Source organism: Saprolegnia parasitica, assembly GCF_000151545.1.
Source record: "Saprolegnia parasitica CBS 223.65 unplaced genomic scaffold supercont2.40, whole genome shotgun sequence".
NCBI lineage: Eukaryota > Oomycota > Saprolegniomycetes > Saprolegniales > Saprolegniaceae > Saprolegnia > Saprolegnia parasitica.
In genome coordinates this window covers 44,931-72,764 of record NW_012156434.1, presented here as the reverse complement: position 1 = coordinate 72,764, position 27,834 = coordinate 44,931, and the positions used below count along the sequence as shown (strand labels likewise).

The window sequence follows — 27,834 nt, the reverse complement described above, 5'->3', positions numbered from 1 at the left end:
CCTGGCGCGCTGCAGGAGGCGGCGAAGCCCGTGCGCCGAGACGGCGCTGCGTGTAAAGGCAATGCAAATGGCTGGCGCTGCATTTGGCAAGAGTAGGCGTCCTTGCAAAGCACATCCCACCGTGTTATAATCTGCGCATAATCACTAACACATGCCACTGCCACGATGGCTGCCACTGACCAGCGCGCGCTGGCCTCCAGGCGCGAATCATCGGGCGGCTCATGTGGTCTCGTGTGGCTGCGCTGTCGAGAGCGACGTCTCACCCCGTTTTACTTCGACTACGTGGCCAAGGCGTCGGTGGGTGGTGGCACCGACTCTTTGGAGCTGCCTATGGCTCTTCTCATGCTTGCGCTTGCTTGCATCTCATTGGGAGGAGCTGATGCTGCGGCGTACGGTACGGTTTAGTTTATGGCATGCTATCGGTCGCATAGACGGAGGTCCTTGAAGCTGCTTTTCAAGAGCGCTTCGAAGCGACAGTGCGAAAATATCATCTGCTCGAGGATCGAGTCGGCGTCCACAACGCTGCCAGCGATGAGCGAGTACGCGCCTTTGCACGAGCTCACATAGCCGTCCGGCGATGCGACGCCAAGAAACCTACATGTCGTTCGTTCGTGACGTCTCTCATACCGGTTGAGCGTACGCAAAGGTGTGGGCGCTCGGCGTCAAGTCGGGGCGAAGCGTCGCCACGTAGAGCGTGTACGACGTGGAAGATACCTCGCGGTACAGCACGAGGTACATCGGGATCGCTTGCTGGAGCGAGGTGAGCCACGTCGAGATGCGCAAGACGAGAACATTGTCGCCGATGGTTCGCAAAACCTGACGTATCTCCGCGCTCCAGTACACTGACGTTAGCACCAACCTCGTGGTCCAAGAGCAAGTCGCCGAGCTGGACGTACGCAGCAGAGTCTTGGTAGACGTGCCAGATGTGGTTGGAAATGACGTCAAGTGAAACGTGCTGAAATCGCTTCTGAATGTCGTACGCGACTGCGTCGCTTTGCGTGTGCGTCACACAGCTCCAGCCATGGAGCTGTCGACTAGGGAGCGACGCCCTCAAGCGCAAATCGAGCGCGTCCAGCAGCCTTTTCGCCCGCCGAATCTCGCCGCGGACAAATGCATCGTCGAGGACGAGGGGCTGCACTGTGCGCAGGAGCGGCTATCGCAACAGAATGCATGATAGTGACATCGCTGCCATGGTACAACACAAGCGTACGAGGAGCGTCTGGTTCATGAGCGCTTGATACTTTTGCACTGCCGCGCGCAGCTGCATGTTTTCGTGCACGTAGTATTCTTTGCTGCCATCAGCTGCTCCATCGCTGGTGGGAGCAGCGCCGTTGTCCCTCGACTGTGAAAGAGCTTGGCGGCGAGGTCCGCCTCGAGCTCGGCCACTTGTCGCCGCATCGCGGCCACGGATTGCTACACGTGCCATGATGAGGACGTTGTTGCCCTTGCATGCAAGCGCGTACTTGCTGGCTCTGCCGCCATCGCTGCGTCGACGCCCGCGACTGCGCCCGCTTCCGCGCGATCGACGCGTCGTCCTTGGACTTGCGCGCCTTGGCGAGCACCGACGCCATCGGACCGTAATTGTGCAAAATGGAGGCCCGCGCTGTGATTGGTCCATCAGCGGGTGCGGATACCGGTATTACCAGAGTTCAGACTACTGTACATTCAGTACCAGTACCGGTAGTAGATCTGGTCACGCTCCAGACGAATACACCGTAGCTCTCCACGCCAAGTGTCTATCAACGGCTCTTGACTCGCGTCATTCCACTGGCGTCATACCCTCGTTCTTCTAATGGCTCATCCAACCCGGCAGCTCTGCGACCTTTCTCAACGGCTTCTGGCATACCGCACGGTGCAACGGCAAAGACAGGTTCAGACTAAAATGGACGCATGGCGGATTTATCCGAGGCGGAGCGGGATGCCACCTTGAAGCTGGACGAGGTGACGCTTCCGTCCCGAGGCTTTCCCGTGCAATTTGATGGTGCATGAATCGAAGCCAGCCCCACGAAGTTCGAAGCCAGACGCACACTGACGCAATTGGATTGGCTGAAAGTTGAAAGATTTACCACCAATCGGACGAGACAATAAGATTTGGTGATGATGCTCCACCAGGTGCGCCGGTGGCTGCCACGCGCGCTGCGGCCGCGGCTCTTGGCCTCGACGGCCCATGCGTGGCTTCGCGACCCAGCGAGCAAGAAGCTAGCAGACTTCGTCAAGGTTCGCTCTCACTATCCGACGCACCCGCTCAGCCAAATGGCTGTTGTAGGCAGAAGAGGCAATCTGGAAGAAGGCGAGCCAGCCCCACCGCAAGTTCCAGCGCGCGCTGTACCTCGAGATGCGCGGACGGCTCAACTTGGACGAGATGGAGCACTCGATCCCTGAGCAGATTGGCACCTTTGCGTACTATCTCAAGCACCTCCCGCGGTCCAACTACCCGATCTACTGCCGGCAGCACCTCGGGACGTGCGTTGAGGAGGTGCTTCTGGATCCGAACGTCCTCGACTGCGGTCAAGTCACCGTCTTCAAAGTCTCGCCGGATGGCAAGCACCTCGCGTACACGGCCGATCGCGACGGAAACGAGCAGTTTGAGGCGTTCGTCAAGAACCTAACGACGCGCCAAACGCGGCGCGTGCACGGCAACGTGCGCAGCATCGAATGGGGCACAGCCGACTGCTTGTACTACACGGTGCCCGACGCCTTCTACCGCCCGCACCACGTCTACCGCCACGCCCTCTCGGCAACTTCCGAGGACGAGCTGGTTGCCTCTTTGCCCATGCTCGTACCATCTCGCGGAGAAATACATTGTAGATCTATGTCGAGAACGACCCGAGCGTCTACTTGGACGTCGTGCTCACAAAAGATCAAAAGTTCGTTCTGATCAACGCCAACTCGAAGCAGTCGTCCGAGGTCCACGCGCTCGATGCGTCCGACTTGCGCGCCCAACCGGTTACGCTGCGCAAACGCCAGGACCACACACACTACTTTGCCGACCACTCGGACGGCGCCTTTTACATTGTCACCAACGCCGACAACGTAGACACGTACCGTCCTTTTCACTGCATGAACGGACTGCGTAGGCTGCCAACTACAAGATCGTGCGACTCGACGACACGGCGATCGGAACTGACCATTCGTGGGTTGACGTGCTTCCCGACCTCCCAGGTTCAGCGCGACATCACGCCTACTTGTCAAGCCATGCCATAGGGGTCAAAATCGATGACATGGACCTCTTTGCAGAGTACCTCGTGCTCTACGAGCGCTGCGACGGCCTACCGCGCGTTCGCATTTGTCCGCTCGCCGAGCCAGACGCGTACCACATCGTACCTCTGCCAAAAGAGCACGCCGTCTGCTCGCTCCTGGCTGGCATCAACCGCGACTTCCACGCGTCCAGTGTCCGGTTCTCCCTCTCGACGCCGCTCGTGCCCGAGATCGTCTACCACTACGACATGGCTTCCCGTACGTCTCCTATCCATGCTTTGTATCAATGTATCAACGCAGGCCAACTCAATGCGCTCAAGGAGACGCACGCACCGTTTGAGCGCCAAGCGTTTGTCTGCCGACGCGTGCTCGTCGACCAAAGTGACGGCCCGTCCGTCCCGATGACGCTCGTGCATCACAAAGATGTGGTGTACGACGGCAGCAACCCAACGCTGCTCGTGGGCTACGGCGCGTATGGCGCCAACCTCGAGCTCGGGTACGAAGTAGAGCACCTGAGCTTGCTCGAGCGCAAGTGGGTCCTCGCCTTCGCCCACGTCCGTGGCGGCGGCGAGCTCGGTCTCCAGTGGCACGCGAACGGCCGCCAACTCGCCAAAAAAAACACGTTTATCGACTACCACGCGTGCGCAACGTACTTGCTGACGCATCAGATCACCACGTCGGCCAAGCTCGCGGGGAAGGGCACGTCGGCGGGCGGTCTCATCATGGGGTACGCGAATGGAAGCCGACGTCCGATGCTTGATTCGATATGCTCGCAGGTACATGGCGAACGAGCACCCCGACCTCTTTCGCGCGCTCGTACTCAACGTGCCGTTTGTGGACATCCTCGACACAATGCTGGACGAGTCGCTACCGTTAACGATCCACGAGTACGACGAGTGGGGGTGCCCGAAGGATCAAGCCGTGAGAGACTACATGCGCTCGTACTCACCGACCGCCAACGTCAAGCGGGAGACGACGTATCCGCGCATGCTTTTGACGTCTGCGATGAACGACATGCGCGTGCAGTACTGGGAGCCCATGAAGCTCGTGCACACGATCCGATCCAAGAACACGGCGACGCCGGTGGACCACATCTGGCTCCGCGTGAGCGAAGACGGCGGCCACTTCGGCGGCGGTGGGCGGCTCGACCAGCTTCAGTCGGCGGCGTTTGAGCAGGTCTTTCTGCACGCAGCGCTCGGGTTGCTACCCGACGTCACCGACGTCGACGCCAAGAAGACGAAGAAGAAGAAGAAGAAGGGCGTGTAGCATTGTATTAGATTACGGTATGCAACGGAAAGTAGGTAGTGTGCGGCGAGTCGCCGTCATGTGTTCGTCTTTTGTAATTGCAAGGGTGGAACGCAGGCACCTTATCGGCGCGACGAGCTCGAGCTCGAAGAGGACCCTGACTGCTGCTGCATCTTGCGCGCCTTCTTCTTCTTCTTGAGCACCGCCGCAAACGCCTTTGGGTCGCACTCGGGGCACATCCTACGCGTCGCATGAGTTCGACACGCGACAGTTGAGGTCTACCATGTGTCGGGTTGCTGGCCGTCCGAGATGCCGACGCATTCCAAGTGATACCACTGCGCGGGGTTCGGGCACTTGTCGCCGTCGCAAGCAATCATGTTGCCATAGCTCGGAAGGTTACATACGCAGTAGAGTTCGTTGTCTTCTTCCTTCTTCGACGACTTGCCGCCCTTGGGCTTGGACAACTTGGCCGGCTGCACCGCGGTGTCGTCCTTGGATTCCTTCTCGGGTTCGTCGTGCGGATCCGTCTCTTCGGGCCGCGGCCGCTTGTTGTTCGACGACGTGGTCGCTGGCTTGGACGCTTGCTGCGCCGCCTTCTTGGCTTCCTTTGCCGCAGCAGCTTCCGCTTTGACCTTCTTGTCCGTCGCTTGGCGCTGTGTTCGACTGGCCTTCTCGCCGTTGCGAACGCGCGTCACAAACGAGAGGATCGACTCGTCCTCTTCGACCTCCAGCGAGCAGTCAAAGTGCCTATATGTGGAACCACCGTCAATCCTCCAGATAACGTCGCAATCGACGGTCTACCGCGCGACGAGCGATGCCAGATCGTCTTTCGTGTATTCCTCGCGCACGGGGAGCTGGTAAAAGGCCACATACTTGTGCAACGCGTCCATCTACTCGCCGTCGTCACGACCACCTTTGGCATCCTGTGCGATGTGTACCTGGAGCGACTTGAAGTCGACGAGGAGGCGCGGGGGATATACAATCTTCTTGGCGTTGGCCGTCTTGTCTTGTTTGTACAGGCTGTCCTTGGCCTTGGATTTCGACCCGTCGCTGGTCGTGCTGCGGTGGGAGACCGGCGTGGCCTTTTCTGTGAGAGGAATGGACGCCATGGCTACGTCAACAGTGGTCATGATGGCGCCTACAATGGCCAACGCCCATGAGCGTCTGCATCCATGGGTCGCATGCGACGGTCGCTGTACCTTGGTTGGTATCGTTGGCGAGCTTGTGAAGTGTGGAGTGAGAGGAAGCGCGGGGAAGATGGCGCTTCGGTAGTAGTGGCGAAGGAGCAATTGGCGGGCGCGCGGGGTCGTTGGGTTGGCAGCCGTGGGTCGTTCCTGGTGCTAGTCGCTCGCGGGCTGCTTGCTGCTGCTGGAGCTCGGACTTCGTTTTTTGTTTTCTTCCTTTTTGAACCAAAACTCATGGTTCTGTTGGTCGTTACATTGGCCGAGTATAAATCAAAACCTCCCACATATAATGCCAAGTCTTTGAAAATAAATAAATGGAGCCCAATCACGCACGCTGATTGGCTGGCACAAACCCGCCCATCGTGCACCCATGTAATAAAAACATAGCATCATTAAATAAATTGTATCGCATGGCACTTGCATGGACTATCGGTAATTGATTTTTCAAATACAATACATCCTCATTTTTATAGAATGGTGTTGCACCTCAACATAAGAACTCGGTGCGGCCCAAGTTCGTCGAGCAACCAGGCCGACCTTTCTATACTGCATTCTTGTATAGCGAGAGTATCTTTGTCATCCCAAGCACCAATCATAGAGGAGTGCGTCCTGCGTTCGCGAACCTACAAAGGTATACGGAACCGGCCGTGCTGGACGACACCCACACGCGACCTTTTATTTATTTTGCGTGAAACGGGATCCGAGACGCGTGTACGCGTGCATGCTAGCTGCATCTGCCTTGGCACATGGCCCTCATGGAGCGCCTTATAGGTCATGAGCATGGAAGATGGCTTTGAAGATGTCTTGGGCACAGGCGCCATCCGCAAGAAGTTCATCAAGACGAACCCCGACGGCAAGAAAGCGGGTACTCGACGCGACGTCGACGTCTGCCAGCGACTCATTGCGATCCTCCTCGCTGCGTAGAGTTTGGCGACGAAGTCATCATGACGTACAGCAGCTACGAGCTCGAGACGGGCAAGGCCATCGTCGAGAACGAGGAGGTTGCGTTCCGCATTGGCGACAACGAGACGCTGGCTGGTACCCATCGCACTGACCACATTTGACGAGTATCGATCGCCTCATAGCGTTGGAGCTTCTGTCGCGGCTGCTGCGCGAAGGCGAGTCGGCCGAGGTGCATTGCGAAGCGCGGTACGCCTATGGCAATGCCGGGTCCTTTGACGAGCAGGTCGTATGCTGCACGCGACTGCGTTCGTTGACAAGACGCGTAGGCCAACCAAGACATGAAGGACGCCCGCATCAAGTTTATCATTTCGCTCGACAAGTGGGTCTCGGAGCGCAAGATCGCGGAAGAAATGACGAACGCAGAGCTCCTCGTCGAGGCCAACAAGAAGAAGGCGAGTGGCAACAAGTGGTTTGGCGTCCAAAACTATGCGTATGCGACCAACTGCTACAAGAAGGCGCTCAAGGTCCTCGAGCAATGGGACTCGGACGAAGACCATGCGTCGAACCTCCAGTGCAAGGAGCTCCTCGTCGCGCTCGGCAACAACGTCGCGAATGTCCAGTGCAAGCTCGGCAAGTTCAAGGAGGCGAAAGACTCGAGCAAGGAAGTGCTGCAGGTCGACGCCAAGAACACAAAGGCCATCTACCGTCTCGCGCAAATCGCGTACCAGCAAGGCGACTGCGACGAAGCGACGACGTTCATTCGAAGCGCGCTCGAGATCGAGCCGACCAACAAGGCGGTCCGCGACCTCATCAAACTCGTCAAGGAAAAGCGCGAGCAGCAAAAGCTGCGCGAGAAGGAGCTGTTTGGGAAGAAGCTCGCGGCGGCTGCCGCGCCACCGGCCTCGACGACGACGACAACGACGCCGACAGCAACTACCGCCGCGTCGCTTTTGCACAACAAGTTCGTTCTCGCGTCGGTCGTCGCCGTGCTCCTGATCGCCCTCTTCGTGGGTCCGTATGCGTTCTAGTAAGAGTGAAGCATCTAGAATTCAAGTATATTGTTGCGACACCAACTTAGAGCTGCTCTTCGCCAATCTCATAGCGCTGGAAGGCCGAGAGCTTGATCTTGAGGCCGAGGCGCGCGCCTTCCTTCTCCAAGTGCGCCGAGACCTTCGGGTTGCCCTCCTCGACCATGTGCACCTGGTCGACGAGCGTGACTTCGCCAAAGAACTTGTTCATGCGGCCGTCGACCATCTTTTCGACAATGTTGGCCGGCTTGTTCTTCGCCTGCTCCTGGACCTGCTCCAAGACAAACGTGCGCTCCGCCTCGACGCGCTCGGCCGGGACCGAATCGCGGTTCAAGAACTTGGGCTTGGCCGCGACAACGTGCATCGCGAGCTTCTTGCCAAGCGTTTCCAAGTCGGCGACCTTGGCGGACGAGAGCTCGCCTTCGACCTCGAGGCCGACAAGCGCACCCGCGCGGCCCAAGTTGAGCTCCTGCGACGCAACGCGGTGCGTGTAGCTGGAGACGACGCCGTGCGCAACGTTGATCGTCGTACCGCGCTGGACGACGATGTTCTCGCCGACGCGACCGACAAGCTCCGGGACAAGGTCCGCGACCAAGCGGCCTTCGACAGCGACCTGGGCCATCGCAGGCGTGTCAAGCTCACCAAGGAGCGCACCAGCGTGGGCGCCACGCGTGACCTGGGCGACCAACGCCTGGAACTGGTCGTTGCGCGCGACAAAGTCCGTTTCACTGTTGACCTCGACCATGGCACCACGCTTCTTGTCGGCGTCGACAAAGATACCGACAAGACCTTCAGCGGCCGTGCGACCAGCCTTGGCGGTCGCCGACGCAATGCCCTTCTTGCGGAGCCACTCGAAGGCGGCGGGGAAGTCGCCTTCCGCTTCAACAAGCGCCTTCTTGACGTCCTTCATGGGCGCCTGCGACGCCGTGCGGAGCTTCTTGATCTCTTCCATGGACGGCGAGTACGTGGCCATGGAGCGGAGGCTGGACGGGCCAGCGAGGCCGACGACACGGCGGGCAAAGAGGGTCGAGCGCAGCATGCTGAAGAAGCCGATGGAAATCGCGAGATGAGGGCCAATTGTTGTGCTGCATGGATGCAGCCCCACGTATCCGGACATCCGGAAACTGCAACTATCCTTTCATCGCGATCGACAAGCCAACTATCCTATACAAATGGTGAGAGGGAACAATTATCCATTGCAGCGATTCACCCGCAAGTGTATCCACTGCCTTAGGGCAATCGTTCATACCGCGTATACGACAGCGTGTCCAAGGCGTCTAGTATGTCTTGGTGGGTACAATACCGTCCACGTGCAATAAGAAGTCGGATTGTCCCTTGGGCCCTGTGCTTGGATGATACAAACGTATCCGGTCTGGATAGTTGCGTGTGTTTAGGCGTGCGACGGCCGCGTCCATTTCAAGGATGGAGCTTTCGAACGCCGAGAACGCCCTTCGCAGCCTCCTGCGCCGGGAGCAGCTCCCGCCCCATGTCATCGACGCGGCCAACGCGCTCCTAGCGGCGCCGTCGTCGGCCGCCTACGTCGACGCCATCCCGACCTTCTTGGTCGACGCCGAGAAGCCGCGCTGGGAAGTCCTCGCCGTTGGCTTTGTGCTCGCGACCGACTTTGCCAAAGACGTGGCGGCCCACGACAGTGTGCGCCCGATCGTGCTTGCGCAGTGCCATGCGCATTTGGAGAACCTCGAGCCGCGTGTGCGACGGCTGGTCGGGAAGGCGCTCGGCGCGCTCGCGTCGGTCCTTGGCGTCGGCCTGTACCGCGAGTTTGCGGCCGAGCTGCGCGAGATCGTCGAGTGCAACATTACGCGGTCGCCCGAGTTTGAAGAGGTGAACGAAGAAGAGTACTTTGCGTACTTTGACACGTCGATCCCGCTGGCGTCGCCGCTCTCGACGCCCAAGTCGCCGCACCGCCTCGACGACATCTCGGGCTTCAAGTCGCTCGAGACGTGCCTCCTCACGATCAAGTACATCGTGCACGGCCTCGGCCCGGCCTTCCTTGAGCTCCTCCCCGAAGACAACTTTGGCTTTCTCTCGTCGATCGTCGTGCGTAGTGTCCGCCATGGCAACCGCCACGTCCGCAACGTCGGCTTTGAAACCATCTACTCGCTCTCCAAAGGTGTGCTGCCGTCGGGGTACCTCACGGCGCACCCGACCGTCGGCGCGACCATCACCGACTGCCTCGTGCGCGGCCTCCAGGATCCGTGGAGCGAGGTGCGGCTCACCGCGTCGCAGGCCACGCGCGCCTTTGTCAACCTCTGCACCGCCGACGAGCGCGTGACGCACTACCCCAAGCTCATCCCTCGCATGGCCCTCAACCGCCACTACGTGGCCGAAGGCGTCAAACAGTACTCGCGCGACACGTGGACCAAGCTCCTCGGCGCCGACGGTCGGCGCATCGTCGCCACGTACGCAGCCGAGTGCGTCGCTTGCTACGTCGACGCGTCCGACGCCGACAATCCGTTTGTGCGCGAGGCCGCGTGCGTCTGCATCGGCGAGCTCGCGGCGCGCGTCGACGCCGACGCGGTCCGTCCGTTCGTCGACGACCTCCTCCTCGCCTGCCGCGTCACGCTCCAAGACGACGTGTTTACGGTCAGCGACGCGGCGTGCAGCGCCTCGTCGCACGTCGTGCTCGCGTTTCCGACCGAGGCGCGTAGCTGCGTCGACAAGCTCGTGCGTCCTGTCCCATCGTCCAAAGCGGGAAAACTCACGGTTCGTATGTTGCATTAGATCAAGTGGTGGACGGTCCACTTGTCGGACGACGTGTGGTCGGTGCGCGAGAATGCCGCGATTGCGCTCGGGACGTGCGCGCGGGCCTACGCGACCGAAGACCCGGCGCTTCTCGACTCGATTGTGGCGATTGCGGCATCGTTTTGCCCAAGGCGAAGGAGCAGCCCGCGATGACGCAGGCCGCGTACGAAGCGCTCATCAAGGCCGAGACCGCGCACATGGGCAAGCAGCGCTTCTCGTGCTGCTCGTTCGAGCCGCGTCAGGTGAAGCGCCAGCTGCACGACTGCGACGACCACGATGCTGGCCACGCGCTCTGGGCGCACACGGACGGCGGCATTTACTTGGTGCGCGAGCTCTGCGACGTGCCGGCGACCCAAGCACGTGCGATTGAGCTCTTCCCGCTGCTCGTGGACGCTGCGATTTTGCGCCACTTTCCGCAAACTGGCGTGCTGCAAGAGACGCTGTGGAAGCAGCTGCCGGCCATCGGCCACAGCCTCGGCAAGCAGGTCTTTAAGCGCCACATTGAGCTCTTCTTTGATCCGCTGGCCATGACGCTGCAAGGTATGCTATCCGTCTGAAAGAAGCTATTGATGGCGTGTAGGCTCGCACCGGCTCGCGCGGTTCGCGGCTGTCGACTGCGTCAAGCAGCTGAGCGCGCTCATCGGGCCGAGCATCTTTCGCGGGCGCCTCGAGGCCAACGACCTCTGGATGCAGCACATTGCTCCGCACATGGATGCACCCAGATACTAGCCTTGGCTTTCATTTTTGCATGGCATAAGCTCGAATATATCGTCGTGTTCTAAGACGATTGCTGCGGGCGAATGGAGATGGCTGCGTGTACTTGGAGAGGCTGCTTCGTCGCGCTGACGTGCGTTACGACTTCGTGCATGTTGGGTTGGAGAGCCCACTCCATCGATACCTTCCCAGCATCCTGTCGTTGGACAAACGTCGTGGTTCCTATGGCTGCCACGTGCGCAAGGACGATGGAGTATAAGTCGCCTCGACTGCGTAAGAGACTGACTCGAGCAGTGTCGTCGAGTCGGAGGCCGAAGGGACTGCTGGCCGCGTGCGATGCAGTCGTTTTCAGGCCGTTTCGTTGGGCTGTTTTTGGCTCAGTCTTGGATCGTCCGTCATGAGCAACATCCACGTGTCTTGCCGCGTCCGACCGCAGAACGCGCTCGAGAAGAAGCAGGGCGGGCTCGACTGGTACCCCGAAGGTCGCGACGTCGCCGCTCATGGATCGCCGTAGCGTCGCAACGCCCGACGGCAAGTCCCTCGAGGTGAACCCGGAAGACGGCTTCTCGACCGACTACCTCCGGTACGCACAAGACGTGGCGAGAATAACGGGCTGCAGATCTCGCGCAATTAGCTGTACGTTCGATCAAGTGTTTCCGCACGACGCGACGCAGCGCCAGGTGTACGAGGCGACGGCCAAGTCGCTCGTCGTCGACCTCCTCGACGGCTACAACTGGTAGGCCATCGTCGCGGCTGCATCGCTAGACGCATGCGCTGCGTAGTACGGTGTTTGCGTACGGCCAGACGGGCTCGGGCAAGACGCACACCGTACTGGGGCCCAAGGAAGGCGTTGGCAGCAAGCCCGACGAGGTTCGTGCGCCTACATGACCGTCGGTTGAGACAGCATGGATGGGTGTAGCAAGGGCTTATTGCGCGCCTCGTGCACGATATCTTTGACCGCGTCGGGATGCTCTCGTCCGAGACTGTCCACTTTGAGCTCTCGGGCTCGTTCCTGGAGATCTACATGGAGCAGATCCGAGATCTCTTGCAGCCCAACTTTATCAAGAAGAACTTGCGCATCCGCGAGAACGGACCGCGGGGCATCTACGTCGACGACCTCACGCATGTCCCGGCCACCTCCGAGGTACCTTGGAGGCTAAACGCTCACGGACCCACACGGCGCGTGTCATAAGGAGGTCATGCTGCAGCTCGTCGAGCGCGGCAACACCAACCGCGTCGTTGCGTGCACACGCATGAACAACGTTCGCTTCGACTCGAAAGTAGTAGTATCGAGCACCATCCCTGCGTGTAGGACTCGAGCCGGAGCCATACGATTCTCATGATCAACATGACGCGCCGCGATGTGCTGGCCGGCACGGAGAAGAAGGCGACCATGTACGTCGTCGACCTCGCGGGCTCCGAGATGGTCGCCAAGACCATGGCGTCCGGCAAGACGCTCAACGAGGCGCGGGCCATCAACAAGAGTCTCTCGGCGCTCAGCAACGTCATCAAGGCGCTCGTCGAGGGGAAGAAACACATTCCATTTATATCCTTTTTCACTTGCATCCAAAATGGCATCTCTCTCCAAGCCGTGGCCTTGACAACGCGTGTACCGAGACTCGAAGCTCACGCGGCTGCTCCAAGATTCGCTCGGAGGGCATGCCAAGACCTGCCTCATCGTGACCATCTCGGCGAGCTCCTACGTCCGTTCCCTTCGGCGCTCGATGCGTGTGGCTCACCAAACCTTGTAGAACGTGGCCGAAACCATCTCGACCGTTCGGTTTGGCATGCGGGCAAAAGAGATCAAGAACGAGCCTCTCCTCCACGAGGTCTGCACGCTGTTCCGATGGATTTGGCTTAGATGGGCACCCTAGACGCAGAGCTTGGGCGTTGCCGAGTACCAGGAGGTACCGTCATATGAGCTGATCGTTTGTATCTCAGAAAGTTTGCGTGCAGATGTACCAAGCGCTCTTGGCAGAGAACGCCGAGCTGCACGCGACGCTGCAGCAGGTGCAAGCGGAGAAAGAGACATTGCTCGTCAAGTGCGAGAGCCTCGAGCGCGACGAGCTCGAGCTCGAGCCCGAGGAGCACGAACATAGCATCTCAACCGGTGTGTGGAGTCGCTTCAAAACGTTTACAGAAGCGCGAGGCGTAGACTCGCAGACGTACTGCATTTCGCTCGTCGACGTGGGCAGCCAGACCGCGCCAGTCGAGGCGCCGTCGTCGTCCAACAGTCTCATGCAAGGTACACCACGTGCCACAAGATGGCGATCCATGATGATGACCAGCCTTCTCGTCCTTTCTGTTCGTCGACAACCAGTCGCAGCGCCACCACCGAACGCAATCGGTGGACGCGGTCCAGTCGCAACTAGCCGTCGCGATGGACAAGGTGACGCAGCTCACCGAAGACGTATTACTCTTTCCTTGATGTCTCGGGTCGTATTGGTGGTGACAACGTCTGTAGCTGCGGCTTTGCCGAAGCGAGAACGAAGCGCTTAAGGACGTTCACGTGATTCTGAGCGAGCAAAATCGCACGTTCAATGCGCGGGCAGCCGAGTTTGAAGCGTCGATCACTGCCTTGCACGAGATCAACAGCTCGATTTCGGCTCAAAACACCGTGTTGAGCGAGCGCAACAAGGAGCTCGAAGCCAAAGCCGAGGCGCAGATGCAGTCGCTGGCCTCGCAGGTGTGGCGTCTCTTCCTACTCTTGATCTCTGCGGCGCTCGGCCTGCATAATCGTTTTAAGAAGTGATGCTTTACCGTGGTAGATGGAGCCTGTCTTGGCCAGTCCTGACGACCACACGTGCGCGATCCCATATCGATGCGGTGTTAATGCAGTAGCGTAGAACCGTCTCGGAGAGCCCGCAAAAGCACATGGAAATGCTGTCGCGCAAGCTCGTCGAGATGAAGCTGCATGCGCACTACGTGACCGAGTACGCCAAGGCCGTCCTCGACCACGAAAAGTACGAAGTCGTGTGTCAGATGACCCAACTCCGCCTTCAGAACGAGCAGTTCCGGGTACAGTGTGGCTCGCTTGGCGCGGCCAATCGACCCTAGATCGTCATTAGTACAACGAGCATCAAAAAGAAGTCCAGATCAAGGAGCTTGAAGCCAAGTGTGTGGTACGACACCATCTCCTACCCAATGCATATGAGATTCAATCTCTCGAGCAGGCGCTCAAGGAAACGATTCAAAAGAGTGAAGACCATGCAAGGTCTTTGTTCATATTCTTCAGGACCGCGGAACGACTGACGTATTACTTGGAGTAGCTCGGTCGAGCGCAGCGTGCAAGAGTACCAGTCGCTCTACAAGGAACAAGTCCGATTGAGCCACGTACGCCCGCTCGCCACGTCATTTGCGATCAATCGGCTGCGTAGGAGAAGCAACAACACTTGCTCAAAGAAGTCGACTACTACAAGATGATTTGGCACCGCGTGTCCAAGCCGACGAACGAGCCGAGCAACAACGCGGACGCCAAGACGCCATCCTCGTCGCCACCGACGTCGTCCTTGGCGCTGGCGCTCGAGACAATCGAGCCAACGCTGCACCGCCCCGCGTCCTTTAGCGGCGCCGTGCCCAGCGAGCCGCTTAGCCTCATGGCGCTCAAGCGGTCGTCCCGAACCATCGTCAAGCCGCTGTCGCCGTCGCCGCGCACATTGTTATCGCCCCGTACACCTCGACCGTCCCTCGAGGTACGAGGAAGCGGGTCTTGGTATGTCCTAATGGCACATTGCTAGGGCAAGGACGACGAGAACGACCCGCTGAGCATCGTCTTTACGCAACAGTGAGGCGATAAGTACGCAAGAAATAATGGGTTATTACTGACACGGGATGTTAAATACGGCGAGACGCGTCTACAAGTTGACGGTCGACTCGTTGGCGCTCGAGGCCTTGGAGGCCGCGGCGCCGTGGAGCTTCTTGTGCCGGGCAAAGTTAGACACTTGCGTGAACCGCTTGCCGCAGCCCGGAAACGGACACTCGTACGGCTGGACGCCAGCGTGCATCCAAATGTGCTCCTTGAGCGACACGCTGTGCGCGAACCGCTTGCCGCAGCCGTCGTAGTGGCACACGTAGGGCTTGATGCCTTCGTGGCTGCGCTCGTGCGCGCGCAGGTTGGAGCTGTGCGCGTACGTTTTGCCGCAGCCCGCGTACGAGCACACGAGCGGCTTGGCGCCCGTGTGCGTGCGGATGTGGTTCTGGAGCTCGGACCGGCCGCGAAACATCTTTTGGCACGTCTCGCACTGGTGGCGCTGCGACGGTTTGGTCTTCGTCTTGCTCGTCTTGGGCTTCGAGTACATCTCGACTTGCTCCATAAACTTGATCTGGCCGTTCGTCTGCAGCACTTGCTTGGTCGCATTGTCGACGGCCGCGGACGTGACCGTGTGGCGGCGCTTGGACTGCGGCTCGTCGAGACTCGACTTGGCCGATGCCCCATACCGCGGCGCCTCGTAGTTCTCAATCATGTTCATGCCCATCGAATGCTGCGACGGCTTGGACGCGGTCGTGAGCGTCTTGACGTACTCGTCGAGTTCTGAGAAGGCGATCTGCACGTAGTCTTGGATCGCATACACGGTGTTTTCGCGCATTTGCTCCAAGTCAAAGACATACTCTTCGTCGAGCTGGCGCACCGTGTCGGGCTGGTACTTTTTAATGACGTCGATGAGGCCGCGGAGGTACTGGCTCGGCAGCATCGTGATGCGGTGCACGAGGCGCTGCTTGTCGTCAAACGTCATGGGCTGGATGTCCGCCGGGTACATGTACTCGGACACGAGCATCGAGCTCTGGCGCGACGGCGGCTCTGCCGAGCTGTGGAAGACCGGCAGCGCCATGTTGCCCATGTTGCTCATGCCTCGGTCCAGTGGCATGAGGCTGCTAATCGAGAACGTCGACGAGCTGCGGCGCTCGAGGCTCGGCAACATCGAGGGCAAGCCGCCGTTGTTGAGCATGCTGAGCTGCATGCTGGGCATGCTTGGCATCGTCGGCGGCAGCTCCGTCGCCTCTCGCGCCGTCGCGCTGCGCGTGCGCTTGAGCGGGTTCGGGTGGCTCGGGGGCACGCCCATCATGCTCAGGTCGGTCGGCTTCCGGGTCATGTGCGTCGTCCGACAGGGTATTTCCAAACTGGCGAGTGTCGGGCCCGACCAGCATTCTCTGCAACATATAGCTTTTTGTATGGGGTCCCTTCAACATTCCGTGGCCTGCTCGGTATACAAAGTCCAAGCTGTTTGTGCTTTTATTTAAATGCGTCGCCCTTGCATCGCAGGCATTGTATTTTATGACACACATTCAGTAAAGATCGCGTGATTGTTGGTATTTTATTGACACAAACTGCTTTTTAATTCCAAACTTTTGGACCCCGACCCCTCGCGAGTGGACCTCCACTCACTTTAGACTGGCGGTTTGTATGTCAACATACATTCCGTCACACGGAAAAGACGCCACTTTGCTTCGAGTCGACCGACAGGCGCCGTGATGCACGAGACATGGTCTCATGGACACGAGCCATTACGCTGCGGCCTCTGCAGGATCATAAGCTGCCAGCACCGCCACGCTGCCGAGCTTTTTCTCGGAATGACCGGAGAGTACGGCGCGGCCACGTGGAGGCGGTTGGGTATCCGGATGGCGGCTTACGTAACCGGATGACGATACGTGTAGCCTATCCGGCAATGTCCGGATAAAGTAGTACCAGGTGACGGATGCTGGCGACGCGTCTGGCAGCGCTGCTGCTCCTGGCATGGACGAGCCTTGCAGTTGCAGCTAACGTGAAGGCGCTGACGCCGAACATCCTCGCCGTAGGACAGGTCATCTACCCAGGTGCCCCCGTCGTCTATGCGCTCGAGACGGTGCCGGGCCAAGCGTACGAGGTCAAGCTTTCGTACCGCGCAACGACGCCGAGCTTCTTCAAGCTGCGCATCGTGGACGACGACGAGGCCGAGCGCCAACGTAGCCACGGCGCCATGCGACGTATGCTCAACACGGAAAAGACGTTTGTGACGGGCGGCGTGGAAGGCCGTGCGCAGTACGTCGAGGTAGTAGGACCTCATGAATCAATCGAAGCAAGACCACGCGTAGGTGACGATGCAGGTCGAGGGCGTCTCGTACCGCTTGAGCGCCGACGAGCTCGCTCGTCGCGCGACCACGTTTGACATTCTCCTCGAGGAGCTGGTACCGCACCTGCTTGTATCAAATCCGCATGCCATCGTGTGCTCTAGGTCGTCGGGATCCCCGTCAGCGCCTTGACGCTCATTGGCGTCGCGCTTGCGCTGCTAAGCTTCATGATGCTGTGTGTGTACCCTCGTGTGAGCGCGCTCGTCCACGACGCTGACAGCATGCCTTCGAAGACCCGATAAATCCACGCTTTCAGAAACGTAGCTTTTGGTTTTAGAGTACGAGAAAGGTTGAGAGCGGCTTGCTCAAGCCAGTGAGCTGGCCGGGCGTAAACATGCGCTGGACTTTGAGACCTGCAAAATGCGTCTGCAGCTTCTCGTCGAACGCTTCCAGTAGCTGCTGCAGCGGGAGGAGGTCGCGCTCGACATCCGAGAGCTCGTTGCCGCTGAGCGAAATCGACTGCAGCGTGCTGTTGCCGAGGCCGTACACTACGCCGTCAATACTCTCGGTTTCAATCATGTTGAGCTCTCTGAGAACGTCGGTGCGGTCGATTTCTTTTTCTGCTTCTTGGCCGTCTCGAGCTACCGGCAAGTGCAGGCGTCTCCTCGTGCTATGGCAGTCGCACGCACCGCCGTTTGGACAAGCACTTCCATGTCGGCGAGTTGCTTGAGCTGGGCTTCCGACACGACAAAGCGTGTGATGGCTCGCACCAAAGACAGCGCGCTATACCACAAGACGCTCAAGTGCAGTCGTCACAGCAGGCCTTTCGTACCCGGCGCCCGAGACGCCATTGTTGGCGACCGAGAGGTGCTGCAGCGTCTTGTTCTCAGAGAGCGCTTGCGCGAGCGCCTCGACCCCGGCATCGCCAATGCGGTTCCGGAACAAGTTGAGCTGCGTCAACGTCGCGTTCTGCTTGAGCGTATCCGCCAACGCTATGGCGCCTAATGCAATATTGCTGGTGCGGATATATGCATAGGACGAACGTGCGTCTACCCTCGGCCGAGATGCCGTTGGCGCGGAGCGAAAGCTGCGTCAGCTGCGTCGGCGCCGCCAGCAAGTTGGCAAAGCTAATCGTATCAATATGTGCTTCATAAGCAACATGGTGGCTGCCACATATGAGTACCACGCGGTGTGGTCCTCGGCGATGGTGTCTGTGCTGAGCGGCGGCGGCACGTCATTCCACTCCAAGTGCAGAGTCTTGAGGCTTGTCGACGGTAGCTGCGTGCAGACAAACTGAAGCTGCGGGACGGTCAAGGACACGTTGAAGAGGCTACGATCTCTCAAATGGGTGTCGCCACATAAGACAGTTTGTACACGAGTGTGTGGACTGACGTCGCCCGCTGAAGCGCCAAGTCCATGAGCAGGAGCGATGGCATGTCCAGCATCCAGTTGCGCACCGTGACGGTGGCCACGTCCGACTCGTCGTAGTTCTGGTCTATATCGCATACCGCATGGAAGAGGGTCCTCGTCGAGAGAAGCGTCGTACGAAGACAGTCTTTGTCCTCTTCGTCAAAGTTGGGCAAGAGCTTGGGGTGGGGCACGAGTGCCATGAGCTTGCAGTACGCGAGGTAGTCCTTTCGAAACGACGCGGTCGCGACGTGGTTGGACGTGGCTAAAAACACATCTTCAGCGTAAAATTGCACGTGGGGACCGCGGACCCTCGTTGAGCTCGGCCATGCTAAAGGCGCCCCGCGCGTCGTTCGCTGTCATGGACCACACCCCGAGCATCGCTTTCGGACCTTGGTAACTGACCCTTGTGGCAACTGCTTTGTATTGAGTTTTGAGTTTCGTTTTGAGATCATTGACCCAACAGTCTCTGTAGCAGGATCACGGTGGGATTGTACTTGCCCAGTCCTATTGTAGCGCACTTCAAGATTTCCGTTGGAACGCATTGAGTTGTCCTGCGGCGACGGCGGAGTTGAGCTGGCGTCGAGTGCTTTTAAGAGAGCACACCAGCTGGGAGCATGGCATAGCTGAGAGTCTGGCTGAGAGTCCTAGCTGAGAGCATAAGCCCCTGCTTGCTTCTTTGTGACGTGTCCGGGCTTGAGAAACCAATTGAACACGTGCGAGTACCGGTAGGAAGGTACCGACGACTCAAACTCAAAAATCAACTCACGCGGCAACAAATTGAAAGACAAGTCTCTCAAGCTTGTGAAAGCATCATGGCACGAGGTCATGCCACGCGTATCGGCAAGCAGAGGAATGGTAACAGCTATCATGCAGCGTGATGGCCTCTCGCGTCACTCGTCCATGGGCGCCTGTAGCACTTCGTTTCGGGTACTGGAATATACACTGGCTTGGATACCTACACTTGATGTTTGTATGTGTATACAGGCTGGCCGTCATTGGAATTCCAGTGGAATCCAGTTGGCAGATTTGGATTTTGGCGTACCATGGCTACACGAGTGCTGGTGGGGACGTACACCCGCAAGGAAGACCATGTCGACGGCAAGGGCAAGGGAGTCTACGCCATCTCGGTCGACCACGCGACGGGCAAGATGAGCCTCCTCGGCGTCACGGACGTGGGTGTGAACCCGTCGTTTGTCGCTGCGGCCAACGGCGTCGCCTTCGTCGTCAACGAGTGTGCGGACGACATGAACGGCCAAGCGACGGGCTTTGTCCGCGCCTACGCGATCGGCGCCGACGGCCAGCTTACGTTGAAGAACATCGAGCCGTCGCATGGCACGTATCCCTGCCACGCCTCGGTGGACCCATCCGGGCGCTACGTGGCCGTGTCCAACTATGGCGGCGGGAACGTCGCGCTGTACCCGATCCGAGCCGATGGCTCGATCGCGCCCGCGTCGAGCATCCAGCAGTTTACGGGCGCGAGCCTCGTCAACGCCGCCCGCCAGGAAGCCCCCCACTGCCACAGCACCACGTGGGCAGGCGCCACCTTGTTCGCGCTGGACCTCGGGAACGACAAGGTCATGCAGTTGACGCTCGAGGCGGCGACAGGTATGAGACCTTGCGATCTCTCTGCAGCATGTTATAACACCGCGAACCAGGTGCGCTCGAGCCCCATAGCGCCCGTGCGTTTGTGCCGCAGCCGCCGGGCGCCGGTCCGCGACACATGTCGTTGCACCCGACGCTTCCGGTGGCGTACGTCGTTCATGAGCTGAGCAACAGCCTCGGCGTCTTTGCACTCGAAGGCGATGGGTCGCTCGCAGCCACGCCGCTGCAAACGGTCTCGACACGTCGGCCCGAACGCGCGCACTCGGACGCGTTTAGCCTCAACGCCGAGGTGCAGGTGGCGCCGTCGGGCCGCGCGGTCGTCGTCTCGAACCGCGGTGACGATACGCTCGTCACGTTTCCGATCGCGGCCGACGGCCGCGTCGATGCCCCGACGTTTGTGTCGAGCGGCGGCAGCTTCCCCCGTCACTTTGCCTTTCTTGGCAATGACCTGGTCGTGTCGGCCAACCAAAACTCGGACTCGATCTTGACGTACCGCTTGGCATCGAACGGGTCGCTCGAGCCGACAGGCGAGTCGATCGAGATCCCGACGCCCGTGTGCCTCTGCCCGATCGCCCCAGCGTAATATCACAGCAGACGAAATAGACGGCCAACCTCCGAACCTTTGACCTCTTTTAACCCCCAAACAGAGATGAGAGGCCCGCATTTTACGGTCTGGCGTCGGCTTTGCCAGCTTGAGTAGCACGAGAACAAAGCTGCCGAACCAGTTTTGTTCTTGCAGCCACGGTGGGTACCAAAGGATTCTGAGAATCGCGATCTCGTTGTTAAATTTGGTGGCAACTTCAACTTGGAAAAGCAAAGCATTGGACGTTCGGTCGTCTCTGTTGTGTTATGGAAGCAAGCATGGACTAGCTACATCGATAGATAGATATATGCATCGGAAGGACATGTAGAGCAGCAAGCGCGGAGAGGCAGCGTGGGGCCTTGTGCGACAACGCCAGTGAAAACGTCGGTGAGACATACGTGGCAGCAGGAGAGTGCAAGGTGAGTTTCGAGCTGCCTCTTGGCTATTGGACGCCGCAGGCTGGCACCTTGGCGAGCGCGTCGGCGGCCGACGACAGCAGCGGGTGCAGCACAAACTGCGGGTCCGAAGGCGGGCACTTGTTCTGGTCTTGCGGGCGGTGGGCGAGGAGGTACTCGACGACGTCGCGGTGGCCGTGCTTCTCGGCCAAGATGTACCCTGCGAGGCTGCAGCCTTCGTTTCGGTGCTTGTCCAAGTAGGTGACCATGGCGAGGTCGCCGTTGGAGGCGGCGTCGTCCATGGCCTTTTTCGAGCACTTGGCCAGGTCGTGTTGATGGAGGAAGCGCACGACATCGAGCTGGCCGCGCGCCGCCGCCGTGTTGATGCCATAGACATAGCTCGATTCGTTGCGAGGCGGGCGCGCATACCCGGTCGGAATTTGGCGCTCGAGTTCGTAGAGCATCGCGACGTCGCCCTTCTCGACGAGCTTCAAGGCGACATGGCCGCGGAACATGTCCTTCTTGGCAAGAATCTGCTTCTTCTGCGGCACCAGCGAACGCTGCATGCGTCGACGGTACATGAGGAAGACGCTCGAGAGCTCGGGCGTGAGGCCATCTTGGTAGGCGCACACGAGTTGGAGGAGCGGGGTGTTGGTGAGCACCGCGAGGGCGCTCGTCGTGTGGTCGTTGTTGTTGTTGCTGCTGGTCATGCTAATTGGAAAATGCTAATTGGAAAATGATCAGCCACCGCTGCGCAATTGCCCGGCGCCCGGCTACTCCAGCCGACACCGATATGAGACATGGTCGGTTCAAGGAGCCTATCTCTCGTCGGAGGCCGCCACGTACGTAACGCCTCGGAACGGCCACGTCGGCGCACAGTTAGCGCTATTTTTCGCAGCCGTGGACACTGCGCCAGCTGTGTCTTGATGCGTCGCGCGGTAGAAGGCAGAAGGCACCCACGATTGCGCAGTGGGGGTACGTATCAAGAAGAAAACATGCGATGGATCACATTCCCAACCGTGCACCGAGGTTCGAGAACTCACCACAAGAAACGTTGTCACGTTCTTGTGGGCTTTAAATATCAAGCACGACACTGACATGCAGCGCCTGTAGCCGCGCTTTGGTGCTTGGCGTCACGCGGTTACCGACGAGCCGAAGCCGGAGCAGCGCGAAGAGCCGTGCCTGCTTCTCGACGAGTATCATACCCTCTTCCGTGACGTGGCAGTAGCCAATGTTGAGGTTGCGCAGCGTTCGGTTCACGCAGAGCGCGCGCAAGCACGCCTTGAAGCCGTCGGGCCCAATGTTGTTGTGTTCCACATTGAGTTCCTATGGCCAGCCCAAGTCGTTTGAGTCGCCGCATTTGTGATGGAAAGGCGACCTCCATGCACGTGTTGTGGGCGAGCTGCGCAAAGAAAGCAGCCGCGAGCTCGCTCGTCAGCTCCGAGTACGAGAGATCGAGCTTTTGCAGTCGTAGATTGGCGACACCGCCAATGAGCGCTTCGCAGCCTTCGACCGTCAACCTATTCTCGGCCAAGTTGAGCTCCTTGAGCCTAGACGCAAACGAGTTCTTTTAGAGGAAACCCATCGTCGTGGGCTACGTGGTATTCTCGCGCAGGGCCATCGCAAGTGCTGTCGCGCCGTCCGTTGTGAGTGTCGTCGTCGGGTGTAGCACGAGGTCGCTTCGCAAATTCAGCACCGTAAGCGCCTTGTTGCTACGAAGCATGGCGGCAAAGGCAACGGCGCCGTCGACTTCCATGTGCTGCTGCTCAATGTCGAGGACGCGGAGGTTCTTGTTGCGTGTGAGCGCAGTGGCGAGGCTCGTCGCGCCGCGCGGTGCCACGTCATTCCAGCGCAAGTAGAGCTCTTCCAAGCACGCATTGGCGGCGATGCCGGTGCCGATTGCCACGATGCCGATCGTGCTAATGGCGTTGCCGCGGAGATCGAGGCGTCGCAGCGCCCGGTTGGCGGCCAGCGAGACGCGCAGTGGGAGTACGCCGTCGTTGTTGAGTTGGTTCCAGCTCAAGTTCAAATGGGTAAGGCTATGGTTGTGCTCGAGGCACTCGGTGATCGCGCGGCCGCCAATGGGTCCGAGCGCATTTTTTCAAGCGAGACCTAGGGATTTTGAGATTGCACTTTTGCTTTTGAGGTTGCACTTGAGATCGTACGTGTTGAAGCACGGTATGGTTCCGAAGCGCGTCGGCCAGCACGACACCAGCATACGACGTCAAGCTGCAGCAATTGAGCTGCAGCACTTGCAGGTGCGAGTGATGCCGAATGCGCACCGCGAGAAAAGACGCTTCGTAACTAGCCACCGAGAGTGATAGCGTTACGAAGATGAGGGAAAAAACAAGGTAGTACTCGGCGAGGTGCGTATGGCAGTAGTCAATGTGGTCCTCCAACGGCGGAATCTGGAGCTCGTTGAAGATCACCGTTCTTCGGTTCACGCCCAGTAGCATCGTGACAATCCAAAAGTCCAGTGGCTCTGCGAGCATCTCTTTTGTGATGTTGAGTTCGTCGACCTACAACGACGATCAGTGTAGCATGACGCCATCATTCCGTGGGCACCTCGTCGCTGTTGCCGCGGAGCTGCTGAACGTCATGGATCAACGCGGCTACCTTGACCGTCCCCACGGTCGTGTTGGCGGTGAGACTCTGCCCAAGAGCCTCGCCAATGTAGGCGCCAACACCGTTGTCCGACAAGTCAACCGTGCGCAGCGTCGGGCATGCCTGCATAGCGACCATGATCGCGGCCACCGACTCCGCGCCGAGGTGGTTGGACGCCAGATCGAGCTCGAGCAGCGAGAGATTTTGGTGCAACAAGCCCTAAGTGCCGTGTCGGCGGGAGCGTGACGACGACGCATCCTACCGCAATGACGCGTCCGTCGAGCTCGTTGAGCGATGCCGCTGGCAACCGGATCCAGCGCGAGCTCTTGATGGTCTGGATCGGCAGCAGCACGCCCGTGAGATTGCAGTGAGCCAAGCCCGAGGTTGCTCGGCGCAAGCCCTCAATGACTTCGGGTGCGTGCGAAATGTTCAAGTGGTCTTGCGCGAGCCGGCCGTTCTCGTCGGTCGCCATACGAGGCGATGGCCCGTCGAGCTGCTGCAGCTGGAGCTCGTGCAATGTGTAGTTTCGCCACAGCCCCGAGAGCACGATCGACTCTACGACGTGCGTGGCCGCGACGTTGAGACTCGTCAGCGTCTCGTTGACACTCAAACAGTCGGCGAGCAGCTGCGAACTCGCGGCCAGTAGCGGGTTGTAGCTTAAGTCGAGCGAGAGGAGACTGCCGTCCATGTTGTCTTGCAGCGCCAGTGCGAGACACCGCAAGCTCCGCGCCGAGAGGCCATTGCGCGTGAGCACAAGCCGCGTCAGCGACGTGTTAATGCGCAGCGCAGCGCAGAGCGCGGGCATGTCGTCGTCACCAAGGCCATTGTCCGACACATCGATGGACGAGATCGAAGTACTCGATTTCAGCAGGCGAAACAAGGCGAGGGCCGTCGCGCTATCCAGGCCGCAGCGTGGCATGGCAATCGATGTGATCGTCGTGCAGTACGCCGCGCCAAGTGCGAGAACCAGCGGACGCGAGAAACCCGCGTCCTTGCTCGAAAATGTGAGCTCGTCGACGATCGGCGCACTGGCGCGCAGTGCTAACACGCGCTTCGTACCGGCGTACCCGAGTGCAAAGCGCTCCTTCCACAACAGCGGCGCCATCGGTGGTAGTGTGTACGCTGCCTCGGCCGCCACGAGCTGCTCGATCGGCGCCGTCACGACGACGCGGTGTGAAGATCGGCTATCGGATCAATGCCAGGCATACAATCAAGTACTACATGTTCACGCAGAGGCGTACCCAAAAACGATTGGAAAGCGACGAGGCGTCGTGCCCGCGGGCGTCGCTTTGGTTGCATACGAGAGCGCCCGGCGTTTGGGCGATGCAAACTGAACTCTTTTCTGAGGCTTTTGACGCGGCAGTGCGGGTGGGACACTACTGACGGCCACGAGAAGCGGCGCGGTCGCAGTTGTCGTGGGCACCTCGGTGGTCTCTGGCGCGGCAGCGTTCTCGTGCATGTCGGGTGCTGGCGGCGCGGCAATTCCGGCTGCATCTTCTTCGAGCGGCGGTACCTCTCCGGCCGGCTGGTTGGTTGCCGCTGCGTTGATATGGCTGGTCTCGGTTGTCTCGAGCGACGCCGACATGGGCCTCGGCTCTAGGACGAAACCGTACGCGATCGAAAGGTTGTCGTCGTATTTTTCCGTTTTAGGCCAAAGCTACGGTAAATCTACAAGAAGAGCGAGACGGACGGGTCCCGGCCAAACAAATGGCTCCAGGACGGCGGCAGCTGCAGCTTGAACGACGCCGGCGGCAGCTGGAGGTACTGGGCGACACAGCTCGCGAGGTACACAGCGTCCGGCACGTTGTTGCCCTCAGCACAGAAGAGCACGAACGACAGAAAGTTCATGTGTTGCGAGGCGGCTTCGCGGTCCATGGCCGGCGCGAGGCCCGTGCCACGCGTCGCGTCCCACACCGTCGCGTCGCCGTCGGCCAGCGGCAGGCGCGGGATCATGGCCAAGAACGCGTCGTTGAAGAAAGGACCGTTGGCGCCCGCCCACTTGATGCGGTGCCTACGTCCACTCAGGATGCAAACGCGTCACGCTGCGGACGTACACGTGCATGTCGCGGTCGTGACAGAGCATGTTGTCGGCGCCCGCGAGCAAAAGCACAGAGGCCGCCTGCACGAGCTTGGTCCACGCAACAAACTCACGGACGAACGCAGCGCTTTGACCCTATTCGTTAGTGTTCGCTCTACCATGGGCATGGCACTGCGATCGTACGGGGAGCACCGACGTGCGCTGCTGCACAAAGGCGACCTTTTGCACCGCCGACGAGTTGGGCAATGGGTACGACATGAGGTAGACCTAACCTGTTGTGGAGACCTTGCAAGCAAGAGAGGATGAGAACTGACCTCCATGTTGAGGCAGAGGTCGCCCGCGGCCTGGGTGGCAAACGCCGCCGCGCCGGCCATCGGCGCCACGCGCTTCGAGAACAAGTAGCCGACGCGCTGCATGTCCATCTAGAGACCAGAGCGAGCATGAGCATCCTGCGGACGTAGCGCCGAGTGCGACCACTTGTCCAAGCGCCGAGTTGACGAGGACGTCGACGACCAGTTGGCCCATGTTGGCGAACGAGATGGCGGGCTACGCGTAGAGGCGATGGTGAGGCCGCTGATCTACATCCATCGCAAGTACCGCGACAACGATGGCGTCCTTCAAGAGCGCGGTGGCATCCACCTCGGGCGAGGCCGCGAAGAACTCCATGATGCTGGTGCGATTTGTGGCAAGCCTCTACAATTACATGCGTATCGAATATGCATCTCCAGAGGTTTTGCCCCAGCTGGCACGTTTTTCTGGATTTGGATTTGGCGCCAAAAGACCAACCAACGTCAAAAGAACTCGAGAGCACTTGCAGGCCACAGGGACGGTCGATGGAAAGCAAGGTCAAGGTCCATACCAGCGCATACGTCTGCAACATGACCAACCCAAACATCACGACAAATCCACGCTTCATTCTGCGTTGAAGGGATCCGATCTCTCGTCCTCGATCTGCTTCAACCAAAACGGTTCTTATAGGTTACGCCTTCACACAGCTGGGAAAAGAGGTAGGCACACTCAACTACACAAGAGGTCCATGAGCCCTTCAGTCGTCATGGGCCATCAACGGCACGGTCTCCGTCCCGTCCATCGCCAGCTCGATGGGGCCTCGGGGCGGCGTCGGCAGCTTCGAGACGATCACCGTCATCGCAACGCTTCCAAACGTCAGCGCCACCAAAAGCCCAATCACATTGCCGAGCATGCAGTCCGGTGCCATGTAGCCGTGCACGTCGCGTCCGTCGAGCTTGCCGGAAATGTTGCACGAGCCGTTGAACCCGAGCTTCTCCATAATCCCAGTCACTACCAAGACTCCCGTCAGACGACGCCAGACACATCGACGAGGCTACCGATCGTGGCGGCCACGAGGCCGAGAACGGCGACACCAAAGCCAACATGGTACGGCACCAGCGCGAGCCGCCAGCGCGCAGCGAGACGCGGGTACAAGAACGCCACAAAGCCAACGACAACCTATCCACACACACAAATCCGTCTACGCAGCCGCAGACAATATAGCGGGGACCTGCTCCAGAAAGGCGACGACCGTGAGCAGCCCGAGCCAGCTGTGGAGGCTATACAGATTGGGAATCTTCTGGGCAAAGTGATACGAGAAGACAGCGATCGCGCCCAGCACCGCCGAGAGCAGCGACATCCCATGCAACGACGCGTGCACAATCTTGTTGGTGTTGTGGTCAAACGGCGCCGTCACGAACACGAGCGCCGCTACGTTAAAAAAAAGTCAGCGGCAGAACAGGATCGAACCCTGTACCACCTTCGTACGAGCAGAAGAGGAGGCCAAACGTCATGAGCACCGGGTGCCAGTTGAAGAGGTGCGCGTCGGCGTAGCGCACCGAAAAGCCGGCCAAGTCCACGGCCGTCACTTGGCCAAGGACGCTCGTCTTGTACGCAGTCAGAGTCACCCCCATCCAGATGCACATGAGCAGAAAGATGACCAGTGGCGCGGCCTAGTACGTACTCTACTGCGGCAGAGGCAACACTCAAGGCGCACGTACGTGCAGCACAGCGAGGGCGATGCGGCGGATCATAGCTTTTTCCAAACTGCCAACTGGGCGACTTGAGAAAGAAGCCGTTGACCAAGCCATCAAGTGCCCGTTGACGAAGCGTG

The 27,834-nt window shown here is 59.5% G+C and overlaps 15 protein-coding genes across 15 annotated transcripts; 6 read left to right on the top strand and 9 right to left on the bottom strand.

Moving 5' to 3' along the window:
• Positions 1–416: 416 nt before the first annotated feature.
• Positions 417–1,588, bottom strand: SPRG_08766 (hypothetical protein; the record flags this gene model as incomplete). Its single annotated transcript, XM_012347998.1, has 5 exons — positions 1,464–1,588; positions 1,211–1,413; positions 860–1,153; positions 641–816; positions 417–594 (listed from the first exon to the last, which is right to left on the bottom strand). Exons 1-5 carry the CDS (start codon positions 1,480–1,482, stop codon positions 417–419), a joined length of 870 nt encoding a protein of 289 aa, XP_012203388.1. The 5' UTR covers positions 1,483–1,588.
• A 475-nt stretch (positions 1,589–2,063) lies between these two features.
• Positions 2,064–4,519, top strand: SPRG_08765 (hypothetical protein). The gene is made up of 7 exons (XM_012347997.1): positions 2,064–2,217; positions 2,267–2,758; positions 2,809–3,033; positions 3,078–3,162; positions 3,205–3,456; positions 3,499–3,925; positions 3,975–4,519. Exons 1-7 carry the CDS (start codon positions 2,098–2,100, stop codon positions 4,462–4,464), a joined length of 2,091 nt encoding a protein of 696 aa, XP_012203387.1. The 5' UTR covers positions 2,064–2,097; the 3' UTR covers positions 4,465–4,519.
• SPRG_08764 (hypothetical protein) lies at positions 4,455–5,854 on the bottom strand. Its single transcript, XM_012347996.1, has 5 exons — positions 5,643–5,854; positions 5,382–5,581; positions 5,245–5,333; positions 4,726–5,190; positions 4,455–4,683 (listed from the first exon to the last, which is right to left on the bottom strand). Exons 2-5 carry the CDS (start codon positions 5,571–5,573, stop codon positions 4,566–4,568), a joined length of 864 nt encoding a protein of 287 aa, XP_012203386.1. The 5' UTR covers positions 5,574–5,581; positions 5,643–5,854; the 3' UTR covers positions 4,455–4,565.
• A 466-nt stretch (positions 5,855–6,320) lies between these two features.
• Positions 6,321–7,603, top strand: SPRG_08763 (hypothetical protein). Its single transcript, XM_012347995.1, has 5 exons — positions 6,321–6,338; positions 6,399–6,492; positions 6,552–6,665; positions 6,713–6,813; positions 6,857–7,603. The coding sequence occupies exons 2-5, from the start codon at positions 6,402–6,404 to the stop codon at positions 7,556–7,558; spliced, it is 1,008 nt and encodes a 335-aa protein (XP_012203385.1). The 5' UTR covers positions 6,321–6,338; positions 6,399–6,401; the 3' UTR covers positions 7,559–7,603.
• Positions 7,569–8,618, bottom strand: SPRG_08762 (translation elongation factor Ts). Its single transcript, XM_012347994.1, has one exon. It carries the CDS (start codon positions 8,595–8,597, stop codon positions 7,605–7,607), a length of 993 nt encoding a protein of 330 aa, XP_012203384.1. The 5' UTR covers positions 8,598–8,618; the 3' UTR covers positions 7,569–7,604.
• Positions 8,619–8,980: 362 nt separating this feature from the next.
• On the top strand, positions 8,981–11,092 carry SPRG_08761 (hypothetical protein; the record flags this gene model as incomplete). The annotated part of the gene is made up of 3 exons (XM_012347993.1): positions 8,981–10,243; positions 10,301–10,861; positions 10,902–11,092. 2 exons carry the CDS (start codon positions 8,981–8,983, stop codon positions 10,472–10,474), a joined length of 1,437 nt encoding a protein of 478 aa, XP_012203383.1. The 3' UTR covers positions 10,475–10,861; positions 10,902–11,092.
• A 340-nt stretch (positions 11,093–11,432) lies between these two features.
• On the top strand, positions 11,433–14,866 carry SPRG_08760 (hypothetical protein; the record flags this gene model as incomplete). Its single annotated transcript, XM_012347992.1, has 21 exons — positions 11,433–11,506; positions 11,550–11,618; positions 11,670–11,771; positions 11,818–11,905; positions 11,955–12,179; positions 12,229–12,297; positions 12,348–12,581; positions 12,649–12,738; positions 12,787–12,864; positions 12,910–12,942; positions 12,992–13,145; positions 13,191–13,280; positions 13,324–13,445; positions 13,500–13,721; positions 13,804–13,838; positions 13,882–14,053; positions 14,104–14,157; positions 14,209–14,249; positions 14,305–14,368; positions 14,413–14,727; positions 14,773–14,866. The coding sequence occupies 21 exons, from the start codon at positions 11,433–11,435 to the stop codon at positions 14,821–14,823; spliced, it is 2,382 nt and encodes a 793-aa protein (XP_012203382.1). The 3' UTR covers positions 14,824–14,866.
• SPRG_08759 (hypothetical protein) lies at positions 14,833–16,151 on the bottom strand. The gene has a single exon (XM_012347991.1). The coding sequence runs from the start codon at positions 16,123–16,125 to the stop codon at positions 14,890–14,892; it is 1,236 nt and encodes a 411-aa protein (XP_012203381.1). The 5' UTR covers positions 16,126–16,151; the 3' UTR covers positions 14,833–14,889.
• Positions 16,152–16,705: 554 nt separating this feature from the next.
• On the top strand, positions 16,706–17,418 carry SPRG_08758 (hypothetical protein). Its single transcript, XM_012347990.1, has 3 exons — positions 16,706–17,061; positions 17,105–17,197; positions 17,245–17,418. Exons 1-3 carry the CDS (start codon positions 16,729–16,731, stop codon positions 17,380–17,382), a joined length of 564 nt encoding a protein of 187 aa, XP_012203380.1. The 5' UTR covers positions 16,706–16,728; the 3' UTR covers positions 17,383–17,418.
• SPRG_08757 (hypothetical protein) lies at positions 17,401–18,908 on the bottom strand. Its single transcript, XM_012347989.1, has 8 exons — positions 18,799–18,908; positions 18,627–18,752; positions 18,455–18,575; positions 18,264–18,410; positions 18,134–18,207; positions 17,913–18,081; positions 17,770–17,863; positions 17,401–17,721 (listed from the first exon to the last, which is right to left on the bottom strand). Exons 1-8 carry the CDS (start codon positions 18,866–18,868, stop codon positions 17,656–17,658), a joined length of 867 nt encoding a protein of 288 aa, XP_012203379.1. The 5' UTR covers positions 18,869–18,908; the 3' UTR covers positions 17,401–17,655.
• Positions 18,909–19,510: 602 nt separating this feature from the next.
• On the top strand, positions 19,511–20,753 carry SPRG_08756 (hypothetical protein). Its single transcript, XM_012347988.1, has 2 exons — positions 19,511–20,095; positions 20,146–20,753. Exons 1-2 carry the CDS (start codon positions 19,534–19,536, stop codon positions 20,673–20,675), a joined length of 1,092 nt encoding a protein of 363 aa, XP_012203378.1. The 5' UTR covers positions 19,511–19,533; the 3' UTR covers positions 20,676–20,753.
• Positions 20,754–20,914: 161 nt separating this feature from the next.
• SPRG_08755 (hypothetical protein) lies at positions 20,915–21,801 on the bottom strand. The gene has a single exon (XM_012347987.1). It carries the CDS (start codon positions 21,778–21,780, stop codon positions 21,118–21,120), a length of 663 nt encoding a protein of 220 aa, XP_012203377.1. The 5' UTR covers positions 21,781–21,801; the 3' UTR covers positions 20,915–21,117.
• Positions 21,802–22,144: 343 nt separating this feature from the next.
• On the bottom strand, positions 22,145–25,259 carry SPRG_08754 (hypothetical protein; the record flags this gene model as incomplete). The annotated part of the gene is made up of 8 exons (XM_012347986.1): positions 22,145–22,396; positions 22,449–22,620; positions 22,669–23,129; positions 23,236–23,374; positions 23,429–23,589; positions 23,636–23,893; positions 23,937–24,858; positions 24,916–25,259. 8 exons carry the CDS (start codon positions 25,257–25,259, stop codon positions 22,145–22,147), a joined length of 2,709 nt encoding a protein of 902 aa, XP_012203376.1.
• A 26-nt stretch (positions 25,260–25,285) lies between these two features.
• Positions 25,286–26,398, bottom strand: SPRG_08753 (hypothetical protein). Its single transcript, XM_012347985.1, has 6 exons — positions 26,310–26,398; positions 26,187–26,258; positions 26,027–26,134; positions 25,896–25,979; positions 25,729–25,847; positions 25,286–25,685 (listed from the first exon to the last, which is right to left on the bottom strand). Exons 1-6 carry the CDS (start codon positions 26,376–26,378, stop codon positions 25,343–25,345), a joined length of 795 nt encoding a protein of 264 aa, XP_012203375.1. The 5' UTR covers positions 26,379–26,398; the 3' UTR covers positions 25,286–25,342.
• Positions 26,399–26,678: 280 nt separating this feature from the next.
• On the bottom strand, positions 26,679–27,783 carry SPRG_08752 (hypothetical protein). Its single transcript, XM_012347984.1, has 5 exons — positions 27,722–27,783; positions 27,481–27,673; positions 27,232–27,431; positions 27,059–27,179; positions 26,679–27,011 (listed from the first exon to the last, which is right to left on the bottom strand). The coding sequence occupies exons 1-5, from the start codon at positions 27,752–27,754 to the stop codon at positions 26,758–26,760; spliced, it is 801 nt and encodes a 266-aa protein (XP_012203374.1). The 5' UTR covers positions 27,755–27,783; the 3' UTR covers positions 26,679–26,757.
• Positions 27,784–27,834: the final 51 nt, after the last annotated feature.